Source organism: Diplotaxodon limnothrissa, linkage group LG5 (genome assembly GCF_057381915.1).
Source record: "Diplotaxodon limnothrissa isolate DT_005_m linkage group LG5, D_limnothrissa_male_GT1.1, whole genome shotgun sequence".
NCBI lineage: Eukaryota > Metazoa > Chordata > Actinopteri > Cichliformes > Cichlidae > Diplotaxodon > Diplotaxodon limnothrissa.
The window spans coordinates 17,874,505-17,901,852 of record NC_140600.1 but is presented as its reverse complement, the minus strand read 5'-3'; the positions used below and the strand labels follow the sequence as shown (position 1 = coordinate 17,901,852).

At 44.0% G+C, this 27,348-nt stretch overlaps 1 protein-coding gene across 2 annotated transcripts; it reads right to left on the bottom strand.

Annotated features, from left to right (window-relative positions):
• Positions 1-497: 497 nt before the first annotated feature.
• rassf5 (Ras association domain family member 5) lies at positions 498-26,254 on the bottom strand. Of its 2 annotated transcripts, none has more exons than XM_085353191.1 (6): positions 25,444-26,254; positions 13,968-14,095; positions 4,241-4,354; positions 3,058-3,391; positions 2,855-2,970; positions 498-2,738 (listed from the first exon to the last, which is right to left on the bottom strand). In XM_085353191.1, exons 1-6 carry the CDS (start codon positions 26,210-26,212, stop codon positions 2,595-2,597), a joined length of 1,605 nt encoding a protein of 534 aa, XP_085209317.1. In that variant the 5' UTR covers positions 26,213-26,254; the 3' UTR covers positions 498-2,594. The 2 variants fall into 2 exon arrangements, with proteins under 2 accessions (XP_085209317.1, XP_085209318.1); XM_085353192.1 differs by having other exon boundaries at positions 4,241-4,351.
• Between the last annotated feature and the right edge of the window lie 1,094 nt (positions 26,255-27,348).

Below are 27,348 nucleotides of genomic sequence, written 5' to 3'. Positions count from 1 at the left end.
ATATTATAAAGTGTTGCCAAAGTATAATTTTGATTAAGGAGCTTGCACATACTGGTGAGTACTGTTGATTTAGAGCAGCTGTGACTTTACATTGAGCGGTGGTATAATAAATTTGTTAAGCTCTATGTCTTTTGTACACAGACCTCTCTTGTATCGCAGTAAAGCATTTAATAAGTATTGATTTAACAGTATAAGATTGTTCACTGAAATATTTTATACTGCTGTAAAGAAAAACAAACAAACAAAGGAGAAAGTTTCAATAAAGGAATTTCCTTTTTTTTAATTTCATTTTCAGATTTTGTACAATTCTACTGATACACACACACACTTCTTCAAATAAAACAAAATAAAATCGCAATAAAAGCATCAGGTCTACACATCCCTCACATAATAACAATGTGGATGGTGTGAACCGTGAAATAAATAACACACACACACACACACACACACACACACACACACACACACACACACACACACACACACACACACACACACACACACACACAGAGGGTTTGGTGGAAAGACATGAGTGTTACAGGACAGAAAGAAAAATGAGAGAAACAGCACCACCCGAGGGACACAGGTTTGCACACATGCGAAAGCACCCATACATTTAACTCGGGCACCTGTGTGCTGAAACACAGTACATAGATACACAGGGGCACAAGAAAAAAAAGGCACTGCCAGCAGGAACAGCTCAGGCTTTGGGTGGTGGCGTTAAAAGTAAGAAAAAAAACAAACAAACACACAAACAGTACAGAGGGACGCATGTGCTCATGGACAACAGGCCTCGTGTATCAGTACTTTTATGCACTAAATGAAGAAGCATAAGAACTTCTCAAGGTTGAATGTTTTCTGTGATGCATGCACTCCAGATGTTTTAGCAGCCAGCTAATGTGCAGTTAGGATCCGTTACATTATACGTGCACTAAATGCACATCTTTGTAAGTGAGGCCCAATGATGGAGCGCTGTTGACAGACACACTCATTTTAAAACACTATTCACATGATCCTCACTGCCCTAAATGAGAGTGCAGACACACGCGCACACAGACGCACACACACACAAACCAACCAGTAGGAATGATACCTAAAAATGTTCATTTCAACAGTTAAGTTAAACCTTGTCACTCTTTTTCCAGTGTCTACATAATTCATATGCATTGCAAACACATCATTGGTACATCATAGCCATGTTCATGAAATTTATATATTATTATTTCCTCTTTTTTTTTTTTAGGTTGGAAGGCAGGTAGATTCAAGAAAACCTAAACGCATGCCCAGCCCCAGATGTTTGGACCATCATTAACCTGCGTCTACTGTAAATGTGCAAAACAGAATCAGTTTTCCTCACATACACCACCTTTAATTCAACAAACTTTTGTCTGTAATCGCTTTAATCACTCTCGGCAGATGTGCCCCCTCTCTAAGCTTTGGCATCAAAGTCCTGTAACATTTAATATACAACTCCATCAGTGTACATAAAGTGTGTCGATAAAGGTTTGTGGTTCACCTCCCTCGGCAGGCTTTTCTCCGCAGGTGGGGTTCATGCAGTTTGCAAGTGGAATTCATGCAAGTTTGATTGCGATTAAAGTGAGAGGGGAAATGGAAATTATATGACAGTTATCATCTTGGAACATGTCTGGATTATGTGTATGTTTTGCAGGAGCATGGAGAAGGGTGCCAACTGGGTGTGGCTGAAGAAGCACTGACTGAATTTAGCAAATAAGAACAGATAAGCAGGGGCTAAAACGAGCTTGTTCTACGTGGAACAGGGCTATCTTTTTCCTCCTTTAGCTTTTCTCTGTTCCCAATTCATGCTCCCTGAGAAAAAGCCCAGAATGGATCTCGCTTTCTTATACCTGTTCTGAGATTTCGAAACTCCTTAAGAAAACATTTTCTAAGGAGAAGCACGGGTTGCCAGTACTTCAACTCCGACCCTAAATACCTCCCTTAGAACTCCAGAGAGATAAAATAGCACATCTGCTGATAACTGATATATCATTTCCAGGTACAACACAGTATGATTGTCCTTCCATCCCTGCATGATGCAGAAAAAAAGTAATCATGCCTACTGTTCTAATCCTAAGTCTATGTGCAGGGAAGATGAGCTCAGACTCATGCATAAGTAACACTTGCAGTAGCAGCAGCAGCAGCAGCGGTAGCAGAAGAAGAGGGAATCTTTACAAACACCACTTATTATGAAAATCTATCAGTCTCAACTCGAGTTGAGTTACAGTACAGATCTTTCTGTGTGTATGTGTGTGTGTGTGCAAGCGTCCTTGGCACTATTTGTCCCATCAGCTAGAAGACAACACACACTCTGTAGCTTTTTACAATGCTTTCGACTCCCGATCCCCTTCACAAGGAGGCGACGTATGAGGGGTTGTGGTGGCGGTGAGAGGGGCTCATATGCGTCCTGAGAAAGGCTATGCAACCACGTGTGAACATGTGTGCACGTCCGCGTGTATATCTGGAGCTCCAAGAAAAGCTAGTTCGGGCTCTGCTCTGCGAATAGATCTCGAAGGTGTCGGAGTTCAAAGGGTCAGTCTCTCCCTGGGTTAAAGCCATGACGTTATGTGTGACGGGGGTCAGGGGGTATGTTGTTGAAGGGCCTGCTGTAGTTTCTTTCGGTAAACAGTGTATTTTTGCTCCACTGCTCTAATGCGCTCCGCCTCCTCTTTCTGAAGGATGACCAGGAAGTTTTGAAGCTCGGGGACAGAGAATGCATGCCACTGTGGGATTAGGAGGGAAAAGAGAAGGAGCAGATTTATAACACTTCTGGAGGCACTTACCCTCTTAACATTTGCAGCTTAGTAATAAACTTATGCATGTTTTTTTGCCTTCTCACCTCTACTTCTCCGGTCTGATTTTCCTTAAGCACAAAGCTGAGCTGCTCTGGATCTGGTCCCGCAATCAACCTTAGAAGAAGAGGGTGGTCAGAGAGAGGAAGCTTCTGGAAGAGGTCTGCAAAAAGAAAAACATAGCGTTGATATCACCAGTTACTTTTCTGGAAACCACGCGAGCTAGCGGCTGCACATGTGTTGTCCTCACCCTGTCCATCGCGGTGCGTCTGCCTGTACAACGCAAACTTGCGTGGATCGTCCAACACCATGAACTTCTTCAGCAAGCCCTTGATGACCTCTCCTGTGGTGGTTTGAGAGCTGATGTGGAGCTGCTTCACACTGTCGCTTGGTAGATAGAAGGACGTTCTCTTCTCTGAATGCTCAGAGTCTGTAGCTTCCTGCTCCTTCGGCGGAGCTTGGAGGCGGTCGCTGACCTGCTTGGACGCACCCTCTGAGGCTGACGGGTCCACGCCATGGACGGTGACTGGTCGATTGAGCCTCAGGTGGACTTTAATGAAGCCTGTGTATGAGCCGTCTGAAGCCTACAGCAAGAGAGGGAAAGGTCGTGCATTAATGTGTGCAAAGTAACAAAATGCACCCTAATGATGCTGTTTAGGATCTAATGTCCACCAAACTTGTGGTGGTTTAAGATCTTTCAATTTATAGACAGGTTAATGCAGTGAAACATGGAAATTAGGAAAATGTGAAAGATGTGTTTTTTTCTGAACTTAACAAAAGATACAGTTTTAAAAAAAAAATGAATCTTTAGTTACAGTTATGATTTTTTTTCTAATATAAGTGGAAAAACATGACAGAGCAGTTAGTTATGAAAGACCTACTGCATGAAAATTCACAGGCCTGTCAAAAAACAAACTACAAAAAAAACCACCAACCACCACCCCGAAAGCACTCTAACATGTTCAATCTTGTTTGCATAGTTCATGAGAAAAATGTTTCTCGCCGGCAGCAGCCACTTCCTGGTGCATTGCTATTCTTGTGATGTTGCAGACCAGCAGACCAAAATGAACTTTGAATGGTCCCAGGTGTTTGCACCTGTAAGCTAAGTTAAATCAAGGCTTCCAACAGGGAAGCAATTTTTATCATCTCTTTTGTGTTTTTCAAATCATTCCCGTACTTTGTTTTGTTTTTGTTTTTAACAGTTAAAAGCTACATATATAAAAGTGTGTTACTTTATTTGATCAAACTAAGTATTCCGAAATACTATTCCTAATTTAATATTTTACTTTCTACACTACATCCAGGTTTGTTTGGTTGTTTTTAATATGTGTGCATTAATGAAAAAAAGGGAAGCTAAAATAATAAGGTTTCATTGTGACTTTGAGACTGAATAGTGCAAATTTACAAATTTGTTTAAAAAACAAAACTCTCACCAATTTCATTCCATTTTCTGTGACTTGAGCGTTATACGCTTCAATCCTGGCCCGCACTTCTTCCACTGATAGGTCTTTTGTCGCTCCCTTCTCTTCTTCCTTTGCTGCATTCTGCTGTGAGGCAAAGAAAAAATTATTATCAGCACTGCACCACTGTCGCAAGTAGCAGGAATGTTTTATCTTTAACCAGCAGATGGTGCCGCTTCAATCTATCCAGAAAAACAAAAACGGTCTAATAGTCTTTGCTCAAGTTTCTGAAGAAAGATGAACCACAATCAGGAAAAACCCTTTCACCTTCCACACAGACTTGCAGACCTAGTGGGTGTCATGCTTGGCTCACAAATAAGACTAAAGAGAATCTAGGCCAGTTCCTGCAGGGTGGTCTCTCTTGACACTACCCTGCCCTCCATCTTTGCCATCCTCACACAGAAAAAGCTGACTCTGACTGCAGCTGATGGGCTTTGAATACGCGCTAAAGCATAGTTACACTAGCCCGCAGCTCTGCACGGGGACAGGAAATGTTGTGAATGGAGCTAATCGTGCATTCAGCATCTCAGCGCAAGAATATTGACAGCTTTGCCTCCCTCTTACTCATTTCCCTTTGTGAATAAGGATGAGAACAAGAGAGAGAGAGAGAAAGGAAGGATGCAACGAAAGGAGACGAGGGGGAGTCAAAGAGTGGGAGGCAGCGAAAGAAGGGGTAAGGAGTGATGAAAAAGCGGCTGCTGAGCCAGCCTTAGCAACACAGAGTTTGACTAGGTTATTTATAGTACAGTGGGATGCATCCTCTCTATCTCACAATAGCTTTTTTTTTTTTTTATTTACCGGTATGTAAAATTTCCTCCCTTCTACTTGTTCGTTTGCATTTTCCGGGGAGGTGGGAGAGAGAGATTATGTGTCTTTGTGTGTGTGAGAGAGAGAGAAAATGTGATGCAGCTATGGTTTCTAGAGGGAAGTCCTCAGGTTGAAGATGAAGTCACTGTTTCTTTTTTCAATGGAAATGCAATAAGTGCACCCTTATGGTAACAAACGACACAAATAAAAGGACCCATTCTGGCTAAAACTGGGCATCTGGCAGGGGAAACGCTGCACTGCTTATTCTTTTTGTTGCTCTTCTTATTGCGCTACCAGACTCTGCCCAATTATAGTCCCACAATTCTGTAAAAATGCCAAAGTTGCAGCAGTGCAGCAGAATGAAGGTGGCGCCTTTGAGAATAAAATGTTTTACTAATTAGGACCCAAATACGAGTGTTTTTGCCTCATATCTGGATCATGAATGTAAGTATCTCTGTCATGGGGGAATTTGAAGCCTTCTGTTCTGCATCTCACAAGACCCATAAAAAGCCACTGAGTTTACTGACCCAGCTGCATTCATAAAAACATAAATAAAATAAAGAGCACATTGTGCAATCCAAGGTTAGGAAAGGAATCTGAGGGATACGGAGGAGCGGACTCGTATCGAGAATTCCGTGCAGTGGAAAGCAACAAAATGCAAAGAACCTCGCAGGAATTCCTGCGTTTGTATGTGAGTTTATAAATGTATCAGAAGCAGTGCCCTGCCCTGCCTGTCTGCATACCAGCGAGAGTGATCAGAGGACAATAGAGCCGGACAATAGTACAGTTTTCGCTCCTGTGAGGTCGGCAAAAGCCCTGACTGTGACCAGGTCGCAGAGGCGCACAGAGTCTGCAGAGGCATTCCAGGAAAACACATCTGATGGACTTGCACTGTAGATTATTGGCTCCAGAGCTAAGTGTTTCACTACATTAGATAGTTAGATATCTTTAGACTGTAAGTGCTTGAAAGTCTCTTAGCCAATGTGCAAGCACACTTCCATCATCTAATGCATACATGTAATAAGTTATCTGATTATACTGTCTCAGTCTCATATGAAACAATCAGCTCTTGTTGCCATGTTGGTTTTTAAACGCTCCTGTTTTCATAATTTAGATACCACACTTTTACCACATAAACAGCTTTTATTATGCTACTTGATTGAGCTTCACTGTGTTGAGGCAAACCTGAAGCAACTCAAATTTGTTCTTGTTGCTGAATGCATCTAAAGGTACATGTGTATCTAAAAAGCATGAAAAATATAAATAAAATATCTCTGACTGTTACATAAGAGTCTCTCACATACACAGACACAGACACAGTCCCTCCAAGGTGACGCAGATAAGTGTTGATGCTCTCACTCTTGTGAAGCTGGACAAGAGGTTTTACGACTGCTTGAAATATCACGGGAGTGTAGTCGATATGAAATCAAGTATCACACCTGTCTGTGTGTATCACCTGACCAGCTTTTTAACTCAAACTTGTAAGACCGACAACATGACGAGTGATGAGCGTTTTCACAAAAATACAAACATTTTGAACAGTGTGCGATGGTCACATGCAATCACATACATAAAATACACACATGGACCTATGCACACGCAAACTGTCAGCAGTTTGTTTCAGAGCGCTGTCTTTACAGGGTCAAGTGTCAAGGAGAAGTGCAAGCTGATTCTATTTCACAGCCCACAGAGCGCTGTGTGTGTGCCATCACTGCCAGCAGTGCAGGTCTGTGCATGAGTGTGCACTCACACAACAAACGCACAAAAACCTAAGCACCAGCATCAAAATAGATTTACTACCACAACTTATTGCATTTTTTTATGATGACTGAAACTGCAGATATCTACGGTTGTTGTTCGTGGTCTCACTGCGATGCTAATTTAGAGCAGGATTGTAGCTCAGTTTTTAATATGTTGTATGTTTGAGTGCAAGCAGTAACAATCATCTGTGCAATGACTAACTAACACGAGAGCTACAGTTGATTCAGCTGGTTTGGATTTAGCATCACTTGATGCTCTGGACTGGGCCCCACAGGTAGCTAGGTGGCTAATAAGGCAAGCTACGTGACACAGTAACACTTGGTTGTACACTGAAGAAGTGAGAGATTTCACGACAGGTTGATGTGTTTGGATCATATCAGAGTTTCTATTAGCTAAGATAATGTAGGAGGAAGTAATAGACACAATATTCTTGTTTTATTAGCATAACACGGTCTGTTTCTGAATAAAAGGTTACAGGTTTCCGGGTGAATATCAGTGTTATAACTCATTTATTTGGACCATACCAGAGAAACACACACACACACACACACACACACACACACACACACACACACACACACACACACACACACACACACACTTCAGTTCACTTCCTTATGCACAAAACTTATGATAATGTCTCTATTTACAAGATGCATCTCAGATCTTTGCATACTCCTTTTCCATATTCAAACACGAGGATAAACAGAGCACTTTGCTCTTTAAAGACGCACTGCCCCACAGGGCTGCATTTAACGCAAGCACACAATTCAGTTTCTATTGGGTATGTAGACTAGCTACCATGTTGTCTAGCTAACAGTGCTACTACATTATAATTCATATAATATTTCTTGGTTACAGGGCGTCGGGGTCATCAGTCTCAATCAGCTGACAGCTTCTGTTCTCTCAGATCAGGCAAGTCAGCCTCCTTAGGCTGTGAGCCTGGCTGCAACCCTAACTCCACAACCTGACAGCATAGCTGGTCAATTATTCAGAGATTATACCTTCTCCAAGTCAGACACCAAAGGCAGCACAAGGCAAGGACAGCAAAGAAGGGGGATGAGCAGGTTTTACATGAACACCAACTGTCTGTGTTGGTTTGTCAGGCCGCCTCCCACTTCCTGGGTCTCTTTTCTCTTTTTCGTCTATAATATTGACAGCGCTGCTTTTCTTTCAAGTGCTACTTTAAATACTTTGGTTATGGTTTGTTACACAATCAGGTCACTGAATGTACAGTAGAGCTAAACTAAATCTCAGGAAGTGTGAAAACTGCCAGTAAAACCAGCAATGGGTTGCTATGGTAACTAGAAAAGTGCAGTTAAACAGTATACACACACACACACACACACACACACGCAGGCTTGCTCTCGTGCAAAAGTATCAGCTTTGCCTCTATGGAAACCTCTCCACTCCCACACACTGTAGAGAAGAAGCCTCCATGAAATCAGTCTGTTAAAAACAAGCAAACCTGACAAGCCAACAGATCAACGTTGAACAATACAGCTGTATTACAGTAACCCCTTCCTACTTTCACACACACACACACACACACACACACACACACACACACACACACACACACACACACACACACACACACACACACACACCTAGAGGCCTACTTAACCATGCACAAACGCCACCGCTTCCTCTCCTAACTTCTCCTTTTTGGATAAAAGTTTTGTTTTTTTAAATATAGAAAAAGTGCAGTAGAGTTTGTTTGCCGGCACGATTGGCGCACTGACTGAGCTTGCTCCGATATTAAAATTTCAATTATCAGGTTGACTGTACTCCTGATTCTGTACCTTAGTTGTTTGCCTAGGCTTGCGGAAGAACGAGGTCTTGGCTGTGAAGAAAGTGAAGTCCTCGCTCTCGTCATCCAGGCTGCAGTACCCACTGCTCATGCTGTTACTGCTGGTCATGGAGGGGGTCAGCACTGTGTTGACGGTCATGGAGAGGTCCGAGGACAGCCTCTGGCACCAGAAAAGCACCAGAATAGCACGTTGGCAGCTCGAGGAAGCGATGGGTTGTCTCGAAGTGACGCTTGGGCACAGTCAGAGTCTACACGCGTACAACTGCCCTTTACTCATCCAGAAATAGTCTGCGCTCCTGTGCTGATGCATCCAGAGGGTTTAGATCCCACCTGCGAGGGCGAAACAGGTGAACTCTGCTTCGATTCGGCACTTTGGGTGCTACCGGAGAGACGACCAGGAAATGCAAGAGCGAGCAACAGACGTGTCACTTCCTCCTGTCATGCGTGTGAGTGTGTGTGAGAGTCACAAACAGGCCATTCTGTATGTGCACCTGAGTATTCTCAGCTAGACATACAGACACTTTTACGCAAAGCTTGTAACTACCTCACACGCACGCACGCACAAACGTAGGCACACGGCGGAGTGATGGAGTCAGCTTACAGACTGGTTTCAAGTTAAGCTCGCTCACCTGAGAGCACCTGTTATGCCCACAAACACACACTCGTTAAGGCATGCATGCAAGCAACACCACATCCTGCTTTGATCCTGCTCTGTGTCTCTGTGAAGACCCACTGAGAAGGAGCGAATAACAGTCCAACTAAAGTCCCTCATGCACAACCAAGTCAATTATGCTGGCATTTATTTGTGTAAGCATCCATCCGTCCCCAGGGTCTTGGGTAAATAGCAGCAGCAGAGCTCCTCGACTGCAGAAACGAGATGCTCACAGATCCCCTGCTACCTCCTCTCTGCTCTCCTTCCCATCGTTTTGACAATGTTACCAAAAAAAGGACAGAATCCTCACACTCAGCTCCTCTCTTTCTTATCCTCTCCCTCTTCTCTCAGCCTGTCTTTGCACCAGCTTCACCGCCTCACTCTCTTGCAACCTTGCTCAACCATCTGTGGTTGAGCGTGTTATCAGTCTGCAAGCGCCCTCCCCCTTCTCCCTCTACTCTCTCTCCCTCCCTCTCTCTCTCTCTTCCTGTAAGCGACTGCACCCTGCAAAGCATGGCCACTTCCTCTCACAGAGGGGAAAGAGAGAGGTATGTGTAAATAGAAAGAAATGCTGATGAGTGAGAGATATGAAGGCCCGTAACTTCTGTATGACATACAAAACACGAGCACAAACAGGAAGCAGCACAAAAGCCGGGCAAGATGGCTGCTCTGCAACTGATATTTGGGTGCAGCGTGCAACGGTTGACTGGAAACCATCATAACCGCCGTAAATGTCACTTTTATGTAGAACCATCCCGACTCTTAATTTGTCAGCACCGAAACACAGGCAGGGACCGACACAGTACTACAACAAAAAGGTGCACAATCATTGCTGTTTTGGTGATGAGGGATAGGCTTATGGTGCCCACAGAGAGAGAAAGAAAATGAAGAATGATGGCTGTTAGCATAGAGATTACCGTGACCCCTAACCTCAGAGCGACCCTACAACCTGCCCTCTAACTCTGGCAGCGACCCCCTTGCCAAAAAGCAGCCGACGCTTGCTGCTGCTGAGATTGATGTGCCCATCTGTCTGTCGGCTGCTTCAGTGCATGTAGCAAGATTTTAAAATCACACAATAAGCTTTGGGAGAACTGTGGCATGCACCGACAGTGTGTCAGCCTTTTACTGGGGTGTTTTTCATCAGGTTTAAGTCAGCTGATGACTGATAACCTGCAGCTCTGCTCCTCGCTTCCATCAGCGTAATCAGTATAGGAGAAGAGTGCTAGCAGGGGGTGCTGCACACAAACTAGAACACACACACTACTGGTCTCAAGTCGATGAAACCTGGTCAGCGTGATGATCCTTTGTGTGGCTGCAGCAGTCTCCGTCCATATGGGGCAAAAGGCGATCAATTTCTGCTGATGTACACACAAAAAGGACTCGTACTAACCACACACATGGTTACAGTTATAAAACAGAGCAATGGAAAAAAGGGGGCTGCAGGAAACAAAGTGTCGTCTCTCCTCTAGCCATTCAAGAGGCTTTATTTGAAGCACACCAGTCACTAAGTTCATATGCCACTAAAACTGACATAATCTTTTAATGCTGACATGCTGACTAATGGCCTAAATGTAAAATACATAAAAGCAATTTTGTCGTTATTGTTTTGTTCATGTGTAGCTGGACAGATGACCTGAATGTAGGACACCAAGGCAGATGAAGTAAACACAACAGGAACCGGTAATGGCGATTACAAAAACACAGAAACACAAAGTCCAAACAGCAGCAAACCAAGAATCCAAAATAAGAGCACAAGAAGCATAAGGAATGCAGGGGAAAAGCACTGAGCACAAACAAAGGGAAACACAAAGTCCACATGGACAGATGAAGACAGGGCTATTAACCCTCCTATGAGAATTTCAGTTTTGATTTTGTTCTGGGGTCTTTAAACACATCTTTCACTAGTTTTCTTTCCAGAGTCTTTGAAATCTTTTGCTTCCTAACTCTGCCAGGCTCGTTCTGTACTGTGTGGCTCTCTTCAGTTCTTGACACTTTTTGTGACAACTTTGTATATCTCTCTCTTGTTATATGAGCATCAACAATTCTTTTTCTCAAGTCTAAACTGATGTCTTTTGCTTTTGCCAAATAGAAATAATTTATAATTTCTAAAGAAAACTAGTGTTTGTATAAAATAGGAGCTGGTGTGATGAAAATCCCTTGCTCTACTAAAAATAGCACTTGGGAAAGTTTGACCAAAAAAAAAAAAATTCATAATGATTTTGTCCTCTGGGGTTAACTGCAAAATGAGACACTGGTAGGGACAAGGAGCGGGTGAAGTAAACAAAGCACATATAAAACTAATGAAAGGCGAGCAGACAATCACAAAGAAAGGAAAGCAACAAAAACAGGAAGTACATAAAACAACACCACACATGAGAAAATAAACCTTCAAAGTAAAACAGGAAATAACTGAAAGACAAATAAATAACAAACACGCTGAAACAAGGAAAATGATGCTAAACATGATGCACGGAAACAAAATGACACCAGAAACAACTAAAAACTAAGGGAAACAACTGGGACTGTGGCATTTATGTTCCACTAGAGATTTTGATTGAAACCAATAGAGAACAAGTGGTGCTATTGGATCAAACGACAAACACACTTTGCTCCAATTCTGTGCACGCTGTTTTGATCGTATTACGCTCTATGCATTCGCTCACACTCGCTAGATGACCTCGGGACATAAGAGGAGCTGCCAACATTTTGCTGCAGGCCTGCTTGGTTAGCCAGAGTACTCTTGTGCCTGATATCTGTGTGTCTGTGCGTGTGTGGATGGACCACATCGCGTGGGTGACTGTGGATGGCATGCCAAGAGCAGCACACTCACAATCTTATAGGTCCCTAAACACAACCATGTGCTTACACAAAGAGTGAATGAGGCACTATTTTGACGATGGATTTTACGTAACTACTGTATCACTTGGACGCCTCCGGACTTGTACAGTAGGAGAATAGGAAACAAGGCTAAAAGCTGAAACTTTGAATTTCAAGTTTAAAACTGTTGATTTCTTCTTTATATAGGTTACTGACTTACCATCATCCATGGATACTAAAAATTACATATTCCTTTAACATCTAAAAACTCTGATATAGAGCAAGCAACAAATAAGGTTCCTGTACACAGAGTTAGTGCTGTGGACAAGGAATGTCCACTAATTGCAGTGTGAGTGGTTCTCCGGCTCCTCCTGTCTGTATGCCGAACTGATAAAGTGCTTTATGGATGTGTGAATAAAGCCATTTGAGTGGTCAATGCAACTAAAAAGCACTTAATAAACTCATTAAGCAATCCAACGGTAGTAACCAGACCGAAAAGCAGCGCACATTTCGGTGCTTTATTTCGGTGCTTTTTTTTCCTGAGCTGTGATACACTTTAGATTCTAGCCAATCATTTTACGTTTCCGAGGATAGTAGGCGGGGCCAGGTACGTACGTTCTGTTAGAGCAGAGCTACAGATTAAAAATGTCCAAGGCGAAGCGGTCAAAAGTCTGGCTGTACTTCACAGCAAAATATGCAAACTCAGCAGCCTGCAACAAGTGCTTTAAGCTGATACTGTGATACTGTCAAAGGAGGTAACACCTCAAATCCGATGAAACACCTGGCAACGCATAGCGGTTTTTTTTTTAAAAGCCGAGAAATGCGCCGTATTTGATGGCAGCAGCAGCCGTTCTTCTCTGCGTGAGTAGCTTAATGTTGTTTGTGTGTAATTTAGTTGAGTAGGCTAACCACGTTATTACATTAATGCATGTAAGGTGAACTAGCAAACATCATCATAGCTACATGCGGCTGTCTTCTTGTTTGATGGCAGATACTCCCTTCACCCTGGCTAAAAAGGCTAAAATGACCAAAGAAAAAGTGGAAAACAGTTAAACATGAGAGGTTTTTGGACAAAGTTTGTATTTTTTCCATTGTTTAAGCACTGCTTCCAGCTAAGAGTGATACCATATATGCCCCATAGCTGCAGAAAAGGCTAACATTGTTATCTTTTTACAAAAAACCAGCTGAATATGAGAGGTTTTTGGACAAAGTTTGTGTTTTTTCCATTGTTTAAGCACTGCTTCCAGCCAAGAGTGATACCATATATGCCCCATAGCTGCAGAAAAGGCTAACATTGTTATATTTTTACAAAAAACAGCTGAACATGAGAGGTTTTTGGACCAATTTTGTGTTCTCCATTCTTTAAGCACCGGTTTGAGCACCGTTTGAGCACCGGCACCGTTTCAAAAGTACCGATTTGGCACCGGTATCGGATAAAACCTAAACGATACCCATCCCTAGTTAGGACATCCAGAAGCAAACCTCTACACTTCTGGAGAGAGTTGGTGGAGAGCCAAAGCTGGGAGAGAGAGGGCGGCAAGAGAAGTCATGAAAGTAGGAGAGCAGACGCTAATGTGACATAGCATATTTTGTCCTGGGAACACTTTGTGACCAAAAAAAGCAAATGAGTGCATAAATACATTCTTAAGTGGAGAGTTAAGGAGGAGAGACCGCATGCAGTCAAAGTGGAGGATGGTTATGTAAAAGTGTGGGCACGGAAGGAAAGAACTCTTCCATTACCCAGCCCTGACTCACGTACACCTCTGCTGCACACGTCAAAGTGCTTACTCTTCCTCTGTACCCCCCCAAAAATGGCACCCATTTCCTGTCATGTCTTTTAAAATACTTACCCTGAACTGAGAGGCTGTGGAGGAGCTGTGCCGTCTGGGAGAAGGAGCTTCCTCGGGCTCTCTGTCCCTCTTGTTGCAGTCAATCTGTACTTTACTTTTACACTCCAGGTGACATGTGTAGCTGCAGTCTGTTGATCACACACACAAAAACAAAACACTCCAGTCAGAGACAAGAACAGAGGCGCAGAACCGAGAGGGAACAGCAGCGAATTTAATCATGTGGTGATTTAATAATGTGGCCCCTGTGAAAGTGTGAAATGGTGATTAGTCGCATGTAAGTTATAAATGAGACCCAGTTCTGACTTAATCAAAGGTGAAATCATTCAAAAGATCCATTTGCACAGAAATCTGGCTCCATCTAGTGGCTAAGGGCAGACTCACAGCTTATACAGTGTTAAACTGCTAAGAGATTATATGCATGCGTGTAGTGATTCAGGAAAAATGGAGGCATTGATACCTGAACATGTGCTCTAATCAAGCAACTTTACCTGATACTGACTAATTTAAGGCCCGGTGAAATCTGGCTGTCATAATATTACTGCTCAGAGAAGGGATCAGAGAAGTAAATTCCCCTCCAGTGGAACTACATTAGTCAGTCAATAACGAACATGTCACATCCATTAAAAATCAAATGCATAATGTAACACAGTTTTAATGCACCGCAACAACTGATGGGCTTACTCCATTTAAAGGGAACAAATGGTGCAATGCTGCCATTGGTCAACTCCCATCGACCGCCCAGCTAGAAAAGAATAGATTCAACTCCCCCCCCCCCCTTAAAATGTCCCCAAATAGTCCATCGTTGTTCTTTAATTTCTAGGTGGTTCCGCGTATGTCAGCGTCTGTTTATTTATGCCCTGCTGACTTTATTGTGGTCAGAGACTTTCCCCATTGCAACGCGCAGCCTCAGATCTCACTTCTCCTCCGCCGGTGAGATAATCCATGCACAAGGATATAGTAAAAAAAAAAAGATTACTATTATAGAGCTGCACGGACAAAGAGAGAAGTGTATTTTGTGGAAGCTCTGAGTCAGACGCCTTTCATGGTTTTTGAGCTTAAAGCTTCATAAAGGACACACAGTGCGCTATACTGCATGCGCTCGGCGAGATCAAACCTCAATCAGCATGTGTTGTTTTCTGTTACACCTCTTTGCTGCAGCTAGAGCTGAATGAGTAAGGCTGAGCCCTGCATGTTGTTTTTCTGTCTGCTGTTCTTAGAGGAGGGAGGGAGGAAAGAGGAGGGGGGGTATCACTGCGTCTCTCACACTCAGCATCAGTAACCATAGTAACAAGCTTGTTAATGAAGCGCCTTGATGCGACTTTTGTTGTGATTTGGCGCTATATAAATAAAATTGAATTGAATTAATGACCACTGTTAAAGAGAAGGGCTTTAATGCTGTGTGTGGAGCTTTTCTTATTGGAAAATTAGCTAGCAGTTTCACATTATTATCCGCTACTGATTAAAAAAACCAGAAAGGTCTATGTGGGCATTAAAGACACTGGATAATGGTGGGCTTGCTTTTTAAAGCCGGGCTACGTGGGGAAAAAGTTTTCCCATGACAGTTTAGAAGTCACTTCAGATTGAGACGCCTCTCTGCAGTGACCTCTAAACTGCTGGTGTGTGTCTGTAGCTTCAGCAGAGAGAGAAGGACGTCAGTGCCTCACCGGCAGGAGGGATGTGTTGAAGCGAGAGGAGAGTTCAGATAGGGGATGCTCTGCTCGTGACAATTTAGAGGTCACTGCAGAGAAAGAGAGATAGAAAGGAAGCACGCAGGGGAAGGAAAAGGAGAAACTCCTTTCCTGCCCTGCTTTTCTTCATTCACTCCCTCCATCCACACTCTGGCTGGCATTCTGTGCCTTTTTTCCTCTGCATTTGGCTACGCTTACACAGAAAAACCACTGCTGGTGTTTGGTTGGGTGACAACTTAAAGACGGACCCCACCCTTTTCTCTGATAAGTAACTGCAAAAGTTGGGACATGCTGAAAGGAAAACAGCCACAATGTAAGGGTGGAACGTCTTTCCCTGCTCCACACCTACATGATACACCGCTGTCAGCAAGACGTTGTTCACCTAAACTCCACGTTATTCCCACGCTGATAGCATACCTCTGCCTCGCACATAAACAAACAAAGAATGGAAATGGCATTTCAGCGTTTTGGAGTATTTTGAAAATTCACAGAAGTGTTCCTGTACAGGTTTCAGCACCTTCCTTATCCCATTCTTTTGAATTGTTTGAGCTCAGGTTTTTCTTGTATGTTCAGGGTAAATGTTTGAGCGTCTGCTGGCATGCTGGTGCATGCAGGCCTGGTATTACATGAGACTCCTTCAGATGAGTGCTAATGAGCAGGTGGAAAAAAGAGTAGCAGCAGATCCAGTGAACCAGAGGGTTTCTGAAGGTCATGCAGGCGTGCTGACGTACGCACAGGCAGAACAGAAAGAGTAAGTAGGAGAAGAGTAAGCACTTTTCTTGTGTGAGTTTTCTAAGTAATTGCAGTTGAATGCAAATTGATCCCACCAGCCCCGAGCTCCTCGCTGGGACTTGCAAAAGGGGCTTTCCACTTTCTATTCTGGAAAGTACAGTGCACTCTTACGCCGTCCACTCAGTGGAGAAGTTCCTCAATCTTAAATAGATTCCACCCTGCTGGAGTTTTAGATTTTTGCAGTAGGAGATATTTACAGGAAATGCCATTTTACTTCCATATCTTTATGTGAAATTAGGCTGGAAACTACCTTTCAAAAACAACAACAACAAAAAAAAACTTCAACCACTGTCCACATTGGACTCTTCTAAAGCTGTGGGGACTTTTTTTGGTGCTTTGTCTCCCATCATTACAGGGTTCAGGATTTGAATTGTTGTTTTTCCCCCTGTAAAATACTTCTGATTAAATGGGGATGAGGTGGAGACACTTTGCTGGCAGAGAATGCAGAGCAGGTACACGATACTCAGAAACTTTCCTGAGAATGTAGCAAAGTACACTGCCACCAGCCTAGCTTCTTTCTGCGCTATTTCTGTGTGCTGTTTCAACGTGAAGAAGGGCTCTGGTGTTAAGTGTCACCACGGATAGACCAGTTGAGCTTGGGTCGACAACAGCCGCTGTGAGCAGAAGAAGGAGGACGAGCTCTGATTTGTGAAGTAAATTCTGATCTCAGAGGAGGATGAGGCTGTTTTGTTTGTTTTCATTCTTTCTGGGGGGTTTTTCTTCCTTGTTTAGTTTCAGTTGAAGTACTTTGAGACGTTCCTGTACGCAATCAAACAAATTTGACTATGCCAAGAATCGGCAGGTAGGGCATGTGGGTGGTTGTGGTTGTTTTTTCTGCGACATGGTGGGTGTGGGAGACACAGGCGTGGGTAAAAACAGAGATTATCAGTGAGTTTTTGGCTATGGAGGATGTCTGTATGGTTCCAGATAGAAACAAGGGGGGGCATATTGTATTTACTCCTCGTCTGGCTGAGGATGAAGGGGTTACACAGGGGTTAGGTAGCGATAAAAAAGGGGCGAGGATATTAACACACTAATGAACCTGAAGGGAGCTCTGTAGGATTTAGAGTAGCTTTGGGGGTCTTTGGGGGGCCTTTAGCTAGTCTGATCCCATCATAGCTGATTTGAAGCAGTTATCCATGTTCTCCTACTGCGTAGCTGTTCTTCATCTCTCGGCACATTAGTGAATAAAAATATTACCGTTCCGTTTTTATACTTGTCTCCATCCTTATTCATAACTCAAACCACCCCTCCATATGCTGCCAAATCGGACATGAACAGATCTAATCTAATCCCAAATCTGAATTTAATCTGACCCTCTTACCCCTTTGACATCTGTTTTTATTTGTGTAAACAGTCATTTCATATTTCGTTCTGACATTTTTAATCTTCATCGCGGCAGAGTCTGTCTTCTCCTCTCGCAAAACTCCCATCTGCGAGGTTACAGATGCTCTGAGAATAAGCAAAACAAACAAGACAGGAAGTGGGCTTTATTTTTGTTTGTTTTTTTTAGTCTGTGCTGTGAGCTGTAAATAAATACAGCTGAATATTTTTGTGGGTAATGATTACATCGTTAGTGAATGTTTTGGAATGATGACAGTTAGGCTGCATGATAAAAAAAACAAACAGCACATTTTTAAAAAATATGAAGTCCATACATGCATGTTGGCCCCATAAATGTCAAATAAGCAAAATTTCCATATAAAGTTATGGATCCCAACCTAACCATCACCCTACTATTAACTAAATGAGTCCATCTGAAGTGCGGTCATAAATGGATGGATGGATGGATCGATACTACATGCTAAATGAAATACAGTTACAGTAAAGCAGACTGACTGTACAGTATGTCCATATAGCGTTTATTTGAGGCTGCTTAACACATGTCCCCATCTGTTGTCACGAATGTAAAGCTTCATTCTGTGCTGACAACTGAACAAGCAAGCAGGCCTTGAGAGTTTTCCCATCATTCTATGGTGCTAATATTTCCCAGTTTCTAATTCACAAATGACTCTCAAACCTCAATAGAAGAACGTCCAGCGTAGTAAACTGCACTAAACTGCGTTCCAGTGAGGCAAAACTTTTAAAATGTGCACGACAGAAGCCTTGATAAGCCACTAATAGCTTGACTCAATGAGCGCTCAGATTTGATACTACTTGTACTTAGACTGAGAGAACAGGAAGATTTTATAGCAGCGCAATAAATTTGGCACATTTTCGTAGCTATATGGTGTTTTATATGTTGTGCAGTTTCTTTTTTTTTTTCATGTTCTGTGTGCTAATGCTTAAAAAGTACTTTATGGTTAATGGAATGGCCTCCATTTGGCTTCTGAGCACAACCTCTGATGGGCTACGGATACACAGACTGAGCCCTGACGACGTGGTTTTAAACTGACAGAGTGCACTTTTTCTAGTTATTTCTGTAAATATGCAGTAGCGCTAAATTATAGCCCCGTGTTGGCAGGAAGAACTGTCAAAAGTCTCCCCTGATATAATTATGTAACTGTGTCTTTTGTTTCAGGTCAGTTATTATATTCTCAGCAGGTTACAGCATCTAAGAAGACGCCCCGGGGATCCTCCACCATTTATAAGACTCTTTGGCAGACAAATATAGACTAAAGATGCAGTAGAAGACAGAACAGAGGAATCCAAATTGGACAGGTTCATTCTTAAAAGGATGAATAGGGTTTCCTTAGAGGGAACACCATCCAAAAATAGCTGCTATCTGTCTGTGGCAGCTTGTACTACTGATGGTGTTTCTAAAGCTTTTGAGGCCGCAGCATGACGTTACTCAGGTGGTGCAATGATGACCTGCTCCTTGAGTCATGTTTAGTTAGGCTCTTATCAGGCTCACACAGGAGGGCGCTCCTACACCTTCCCCCAAAAGATGTGCACACACATTCACACAAAATAAGCTGAAGTTTTCTTTGTTTTTTAGTGGTGGTGGGGGTTTAAGCAGCTGCTGTCACTCCCTGGCTGAATCAATGATTCTGCAGCACCCAGCCATTTCACTCCCTGCCTCTTTTTTTTAAACCCATTCACACTTTGTGCTGATGCTACATTAGTCCTCTATTTGGAGAAAACATGGGAAAAATCAATGGCATGCAGCCTCAGGCAGGCTCACTTTAATCTCAAATTTCTGCTACAAATATGAAAGTCAATATGATAATTGACTTACAGAGGTTTTTCCAGGCAGACTGAAAAAGTGCAGGTTAAGAATAAACTCTAGTTACTGTGTGCTGTACACAAAAGCACACAGGGGGTTGATCACCCGTTAGGGGTACTGACAAAGACTAACACAGCTTACCGGCTCATTTCAAAGACAGATGGCTCGGTGCGCACAATACACAAATATTTTGGCCCATGGCCGACCTCTGAGGCCAACCCAGCTCAACCTGTCTACTCATCATCTTTCCCCTTGTCCAGAGCACTGACCCTAACTAATCAACGCCCTATGCCCACATTTCCAGGTTTCACAACTTGTACACACTCTGCGGTCATCTTGATCATCTCCATACCTGAGTTGTTAAGCAGAGATCCATTGGAGGATGATCGCCGGAGGATTCGCAAGCTGTCGCTCCAGGAGCGAGACTTGGGCAGCCTCTTCAGCAGCCGCCCCAGCCGCCGCGACACGTGACCGAAGCAGGCGCTGCCAGCCTCCCCTTCCGATTCACCCGTCACCTCCTCTAGACACAGTGAAACCTGGCCGAGAAATGTCCTGCCCACCCTAACGCGCTCTGCTCCCCCAGCCCCAACTCCAGCTGCTGCCTCCCCCTTTGCCTCCTCCTGCCCTGGGACGGGAGGTGCTATCTGTGCCATGGATGGAACATGGTGGCACCATCCGGCAGGCACCGTCCTGTGTGCGTAACCCTCGCTGGAGGACCTCCTGTCCTGCCGCCGGCCGCCCCTCTCTCTCTGAGGACTGCACCAGCGCCAGCCCCCCCACTGCCCCCCTCTGCCATCCCAGCGCAGCCACTCTGCCACCGGTGCCACGCTCCGAATAAACAGCCCCCTCTCCACACGCTCTGCCACCCCTCCACCTGTACTTCTCACACCCTCCCCAGTGCTCAACCCCCTCTTCTCGCCCTACACTGTCCTCCTCGGGTCTACCCCTGAAAACAGTCGTCTTCAACCCTCAGCGTGAGGACACGAGCCCCAAATCTCTGCGGTACAACTTGTTCCTCTGTCGTCCTGCTGCTTCTCTCACCGCTGCTCTCTCATCCTCTCTTCGTCTCTCCCTCTGTCTCTGCTGCAGCACCCACACACTCCGCAGTGAAGAACGGCCAGCTTAAAGAGACAGAGACCCCCAAATGCAACCACTGCCCTAGCTTCTCTGACCCTCTCTCTCTCCTCTCTCCTCTCTTTATAGCAACAGGAGTCTTTCTGTCCCATCAGTGGCTGACTTTCCTCACTTCATTCAGTATCTGAAGACATCTTCAGACGTCACAGGCATCACTGCAGACGCTCCCAGCGCCGTTCCCCACTTTTCTGTCTCCTTGGTTTGAAATCCACATCATGGCGAAGAGGAAGTGAGTCAGCCATGCTGTCTAACCCCTCAACAGTGACATACTGAATCTTGTCAGTGTGAAGGATATGCTTCACCTTGTGTGTGTGTGTGTGAGTTTGTGTGGGTCGCTGTGACACGCAGTCCGTTGCTTCTTAATATGCACTGTGAAAGAGAAAGAGTGAAAGCTCCTGAGAGTTCTCGTCCTGCCCCACTTACAGAACTGAGCAGTACAAAGGAAAGAGATGCTCACCATTCTCACACAAATCCATTACATTACAAGAATTTTCATCTATTCTCACTGCTTTTTCCCCACTGAGGTGCCTGGTTTTTTTGTTTGTTTGTTTTTTTAACCTGTGATGTAATGTGTGTTGCTAAAGTCTAAAATCCCCCGAATCGACCTCACCTAACAGGTTCTTGAGAATGTTTTCATTGGTCCTTACTGCTCTAACCACCTCTTCCTACACAGTCCTGCTATCAATATCCACCAAGGGCAACCTAAATATAGCCTGCTTGAACCCCCCATATACATACAGCAGAGTGGCAATGCAAAGTGAGGCAAACACAAAACACCACACGGGTCTTTCTGCAAAAATACAACAAAACCCTTCATGTCCTACATTTCTGCTTCTATTACAGCTAAACATATTAATCACCCTGATGTGTAAAGCCTCACTGAAATGACATTAAAAATAAACAGATTATAATATAGGTGTTCAATCAAGCTCTGTTCAATACTCAAAGCAGCTTTGTACTCAGACTCAACTTGATTTCAACTTTAGACACATGAGCTCCAAAGGAATGCTTTGGATGAAGTCTTATTCAAACTATATTCAGCTCAGCGCTGGCAGAGCGCAGCAGCGGTATGCAGGGACAAGAAGGTTATGAACCATTTAACACAACCCTCCTCCCATGTTTTCTTCTTCAGTGGTGAAAAAGGCCAAAGGAAAGCAGTTGCTGAGACAAGGCCTGTACTGTGTGGACCACAGGAAGAGGTAGGATAAGGATGGAGTTCAGGGAAATAATACAGTCCCTAGACAGACAGGGGGTATGCCCCGAGGTGAAAAGTGTGTGTGTGTACACTTACACAGGCTTCCTGTTAGACAAATACAGAGACGTGTGTGGGCTCACACACTTGTTCATGAATGCTTTTGCTGTTGTCATAAATTTGAGGATCACTGACCTCTCAGGTGCTCACCTTGTCAAACAGACCTCTGACATGAGAAGCAGAGACACGCAGAATAACCGATAGCAAAGCTCACAAACGGTGGTCGAAGTACAAGTTCATGCAAACATGGCCACCGTGAACAATCTCTGAAAAACTTATTGATCTAAAATAGTTGAATTACTTGAGTAATCTAGCAGTTAAATAAAATGAGGATTCAGATTCTCTGGTTGTTGCTTCAAAACTTTGGGGCATTTCAGGGGTCTTTTGTTCTTTTTCTATATTATTGCACATCATACTGTGCTGGGACAACATAACCAATGAGGAAAAATGCTAACTCTGACAGTTTTCTTTTCACTTCCTTCTGGTCTCACTTTGAAATGTTTCGTTTCTATCCCTTCAAACTGTTTATTTAACTGAATGTACAGAGAAACATTTAAGGGCATCTCTGCAATTGTCAGTAGTCATGTTTCCTCCTCTGAGGCTCTCATAGCCCTCTTATACAGCATATAATGGCCCCAGATAACACATTAACAAATCCCAAAGCATGCTATGCTGCATTTGACACTTATAAATCAGCTTACATCTACATTAAATTGCGAATTGTTCATCTGCTGCCTGAATGTTACGCTCAGGGATTAACTCCAAAGAGGTTAAAATAGCATTTAGGAAGAAACAGTGTAAATACAGACAGTGCCACGTCTTATAGATGACCAGATCCAGCATATCAGTGTACGAGCGCCACAACAGCACGCTTCCCTGAAAGCTTTAATTAAATATTAATCTGACGTCTGATCCTGTCTGTTTGTAATCCCAGTGATTCCACTCTGGAGAGATAATCCCAGGGCTGGAGACACTCAGAGCTGAGATTAGTGGGAGTGCCCTACCCCTCCTCCTCCCTGGTATAGTGTATAGATTTACAGATGTACGTATGCATCTGCTACACACTCATTTCTTTTTAGTGTGTTTAAATTAGCATTTTATAACAAGTCGTAATAATATGTGTAGTGCAGCGGTGTCAAACATAAGGGCTAGGGACCAGAGTCAGCCAAAGCAAAAGAAGCAGTGCATACATTTTTGGACATTTGACTGTTTTTCAGCTTTTCCTGGTGATAAAGAACTCTTCCATGGCCAGTCAAGCTAAACCAAAGGAATTAAGTAATAATAATTAAAAAATTAAATGACAGAAATGTTCCTTTTTAATCACCATCTATGGAAATATCAGTAAAGTTTTCAACGTTTATCAGATAAAAAACTGAGACATGCTGTTAAAATTGTACTTCTTTTTCTTATCGTAAGATATTTTAAGGGTTTAATGTTTAGTTAAACATCTTTATGGCCCACTTAAGATCAAAGTGGGCCGTATGTGGCCCACAACATAAACTGTGTGCATGTTTTCTGCCTATAATGGTAAGGGGGGGGGTGTCTCCTACTGGGACAGACTAGCGCCAGTAAAGCAGCTCATAAATGTCCTGACTGTCACAGTCATCAGAATCTGTGTTGGTCTTTATGCTTTCATATGTCGTGCTCCACTGAAGCCTGATGTCACATATGGCTCATATATGTGAGTAAAGTCTTTAAGCTTTACCACAAATCACATTCTCATCCATCACCCAAGAGGCGCAATAAAGATAAAGAAAACATAAACACAGAAGAAAGGCAGCAGAAGAAAGTTAAAGGCCTGTACACCAACAGAGCAGCAGACTAGAAGACTGGGAACTCTTGGGAGATTGACAGATTCCAGTGCAGAGCAAGGCCACAACTGTCCCAGGGGTGCACGCTGCACAGCTGTTTGGGCTTCGTATGCAACAAAGCAAACACAGACAAGGCCGAGCGAGTGAGGCAACCAGACAAAGATGGAGAATGATGGTTGTTTATGGTTGCAGGGCCTCTTGTCTCTCACTCCCTGTCATTTGCAGGGAGCGGGGTGCGTGCGTGCCGTTTCTATTTTGGCAGTCACGGCTGCATTTCTTCCACCGCAAAAATACCTTAAAATGCCTACATTTGGATTGCCTGCTGAACTTCACGGCTGTTCACCGCATTCACCTCAGATGTCTTCTGATAAGAGAGAGCAGATGTACAACTAATTGGTTTTATCCATGAAGAGAGTAATTGTGAAGGGGAGTGAAAAAGTTAGTGAAGTTTTTGAGATTTAAAGAAACTGTGTGTTTTGTGTGTGTGCATGCTCCAGTAATCTTTCTGCTCTTGCCTCAGTGAGCTCTTGCTGATAGCACACTAAATCAGACAGCTCGGCAGTGCCGGCAAACTTGCGCTCTTTTTCCTCCATCCCTCTCTCTTGTGCACTCTCTGCTCTTAGCTCTTTGTCTCTCCTGATTCCCGTCACTTGCCATCACCCACTGTTTGCAACCACATGCCATCCTTTATTTTTCTCCTTCATTTCCTCCTGGTTTTGTTTCACTGTTTGTTTGTTTTTTAACCTGCTTCATTCATTATCCCTCCCTTTCCAATCATCCTTTATCCTGCCTTATCTCACACTACTCTGCAGCTCCAACCTCGCCATGACAAACTACTGCTGACACAATGCCTGCTCAGCAGCCGCATACACTCAAACACACACACACAGAGGATGAACGCATGTGCAGTGGGTGTGCAGAGAAGCACAAAGGTACCTCAGGTTGAGTTCTAGTCCAAACTGTCTGTGACAGAGCCATGCAGATATGTTAGGAGTGGCATCATCAGATGCTGCTTTCTGTCTCTGAACATATTCTCACATCCCACAGCATCAGACTGATGTATTTAATATATTGTCCCCATTAAATGTGTCTGAGCAGACATTTCCACTACTCAGGATTTCACCAGTACACCACTGTGGATTCCATCTCGCCCTCTTTCTCTAAGTCTGGTAGCAAAGTGGGAACTCTGGGAGGCACAGCTGCAGAACTAGATAAAGCTCTTTCCGTGGAAGGATTTTGGCTGCCTGTGGTGAAAAAATCTTTGGAAATGTCCTTCCCTGTCACTCCGAGTCACTCACAAAGGCACATGCACAATTTTTGTGTGTTTGTCTGTGTGTGTGTGTGTACAAACACACAACCACAGCTATGGTTTGGCACCCAGCTACAACGTGCCCTTCATAAAAACTGCGCTGCAGGAACAAGACGCGGATCTCTAATTCAAAACACTCTGCATTCACGTGCGCAGTCTGTTCCACGATGTCTCGTGTGGGGAAATGAAACAGTAATCACACAAGTGAATGAAGCAGGTATACACCGAGTGTGTGGCGTGGCACCACATAAGCCTATAATCACTCATTTCCACGGGGAAAGAAAAAAAGCAACTCACTTGCAGTAGCCTGCTTTAACTACTTACTTTGACATTTGAGTGCCTCCACAGTGACCTGCCGGCTACACGCGTCACACCAGTCCTGCTTAACGGGCTTGGCCTCGAAACGGTGTCCTTCACCCCTTTCCGTCTTCACCCGGGGGTCCGTCCCCTGAGAGAAGATGGACCAGGCCTCCATGCGGTGAGGTTCGGGACGAGCCAGCTTCACCACTCCGGTTCTGCCCTGCGTAACCCGCTCCAGTGGAAGACCGCCGCTTTTCCCTGGCGCTGAATGCCGCAAGGAGATGCTCTGACGTCCGCTGTCTCCGTTCACAGAATCTGCCTGCGTCGCGCTCCGATGCCGGTGCAATCTTTTATGTCCACTCGCCAGCGATTCGCTCGGTATGACATTAGTGCCCGGTCCCTTCAGCGAGGAGCTCCTCCGACCCCCGCGGGCGGTGTGCTTGGCGTGACAGTCCATGTAGCTGTTGCTGCTGCAGTCGCCGGTGATGTGCCCGTTGTGACTTTGCCGTGCCCCAGCGGCGGTGCCCGCGCCGCTGTCCCGCTGCTGCTCCGGGCTACGTGGCGCAGAATGGGCGGACGGAGCCCCGCATCCTTCACCGGGCATCATTCCTCCTCTCACCACCGTCCCTGTGTCTCCTCCAGCAGTGACAGACACATCTTCCTCCCCACTCCCTGAGCTTCTCCTGAACATCTCCCAGGACTTTTTCCTCGGCAGGATGGTTTTCTTCCTGCCACCGAGCTGCCCGAAGAACTGCGGACTCGGCTGCTGCCCCACCACACTCACAGACGCCATTATTCTGTCAAACCCCCTCCTGTAAGCGCGTGTGTTCGTCTGTTTGAGGGGTGTCAGTGTGCGTGTTTTCACTCCGTGCCCTGACTGTAAACTCAGCTCTCCCCGCCGTGTCACGCCTGTAGTAGTGACGCAAGGGAAACGACACTTTTAAAGCGCGAGCGCGCTTCCCCAAAGACACGAGGGATAGTAGCGCGCATGAATTTCTGTTTAACGTTTTAGCACGCTAACCAGCCCGCATCACTGGGTGATATTGAACTTGATGACGAGTCAGTGAAATTTGTTTTATTCCAGCCGGCCACTTACTGTAAATGAAGGGAAAGCAACAATCTCCTGAAACCAGAAAATGCGTTTCTTAAAGAATCACAGTTCAGGGATATGCAGAGAAATACCACGGACTGGATGTATAATGAAACGAATAGCTTAAAAATGATAAATCTTCTCTTATTTAAATAGTCCGTTTCAAGTGGGTTTTTTTGTTTTGGTGTTTTTTGTTTTTAATGGGACAGCAAATTAAAGGCCAAGATATTTGACATGCCACACGTTTACCTCAATTTTATTTTATTTTTCTAAAAAAAAGTGGAATTACCACCTCGAGATTGTATGCTTCCGCCATCCAGTCAAGTTCTGTTTATGCTGTGAGTCCAGATATATGTTACGGAAGATGATTAGATATGTAGACTTTGAATTTACACCAAAGATTACATCTTTGACCCCTCAGGTAAATATTTTCATCTTGTGTCACATCCCTTTTATATTTAAGGTTTAAATTCTTAAATTATGGACAAAATCACTTTTTGTGATTATGTGTGTTTATTTCTAATGGGGGCTTAGAAATAAACATTATTTTCAAATGATTTGATTTCTGTTTTGAGTTTCTTGTTGTCGAGTCTGTTTTGTTTCTGTTTGACTCTGTTCAGTTTCACTATTATTTTTAGTATTATTTTGCATGGAGGGGATTTGTCAGGGGCAAAATGAAAGGTTCTGACTCAGTACTGCAAGACAAACAGCATTTTTTGGGCAGCAGACTAACAAGTCTCTAACCAACAAGACAAGTCTCAACAGACCTTAGTGCCAAAGCCTCATCAGGAAGGGTGTGAAACCAAAACTGAGCAAACTGACAAAAACTCAAATCTTGT

Bases quoted from the DNA above. Each gene is read 5' to 3' on its own strand.
- rassf5 (XM_085353191.1), bottom strand. From the start codon at position 26,212: ATGGCGTCTGTGAGTGTGGTGGGGCAGCAGCCGAGTCCGCAGTTCTTC. The intron at 4,355-13,967 runs GTAAGTATTTTA...TTTGCCTCACAG, and splicing joins CCACAGCCTCTCAGTTCAGG to CAGAATGCAGCAAAGGAAGA. The intron at 2,739-2,854 runs GTGAGAAGGCAA...CTAATCCCACAG, and splicing joins ATCAGACCGGAGAAGTAGAG to TGGCATGCATTCTCTGTCCC.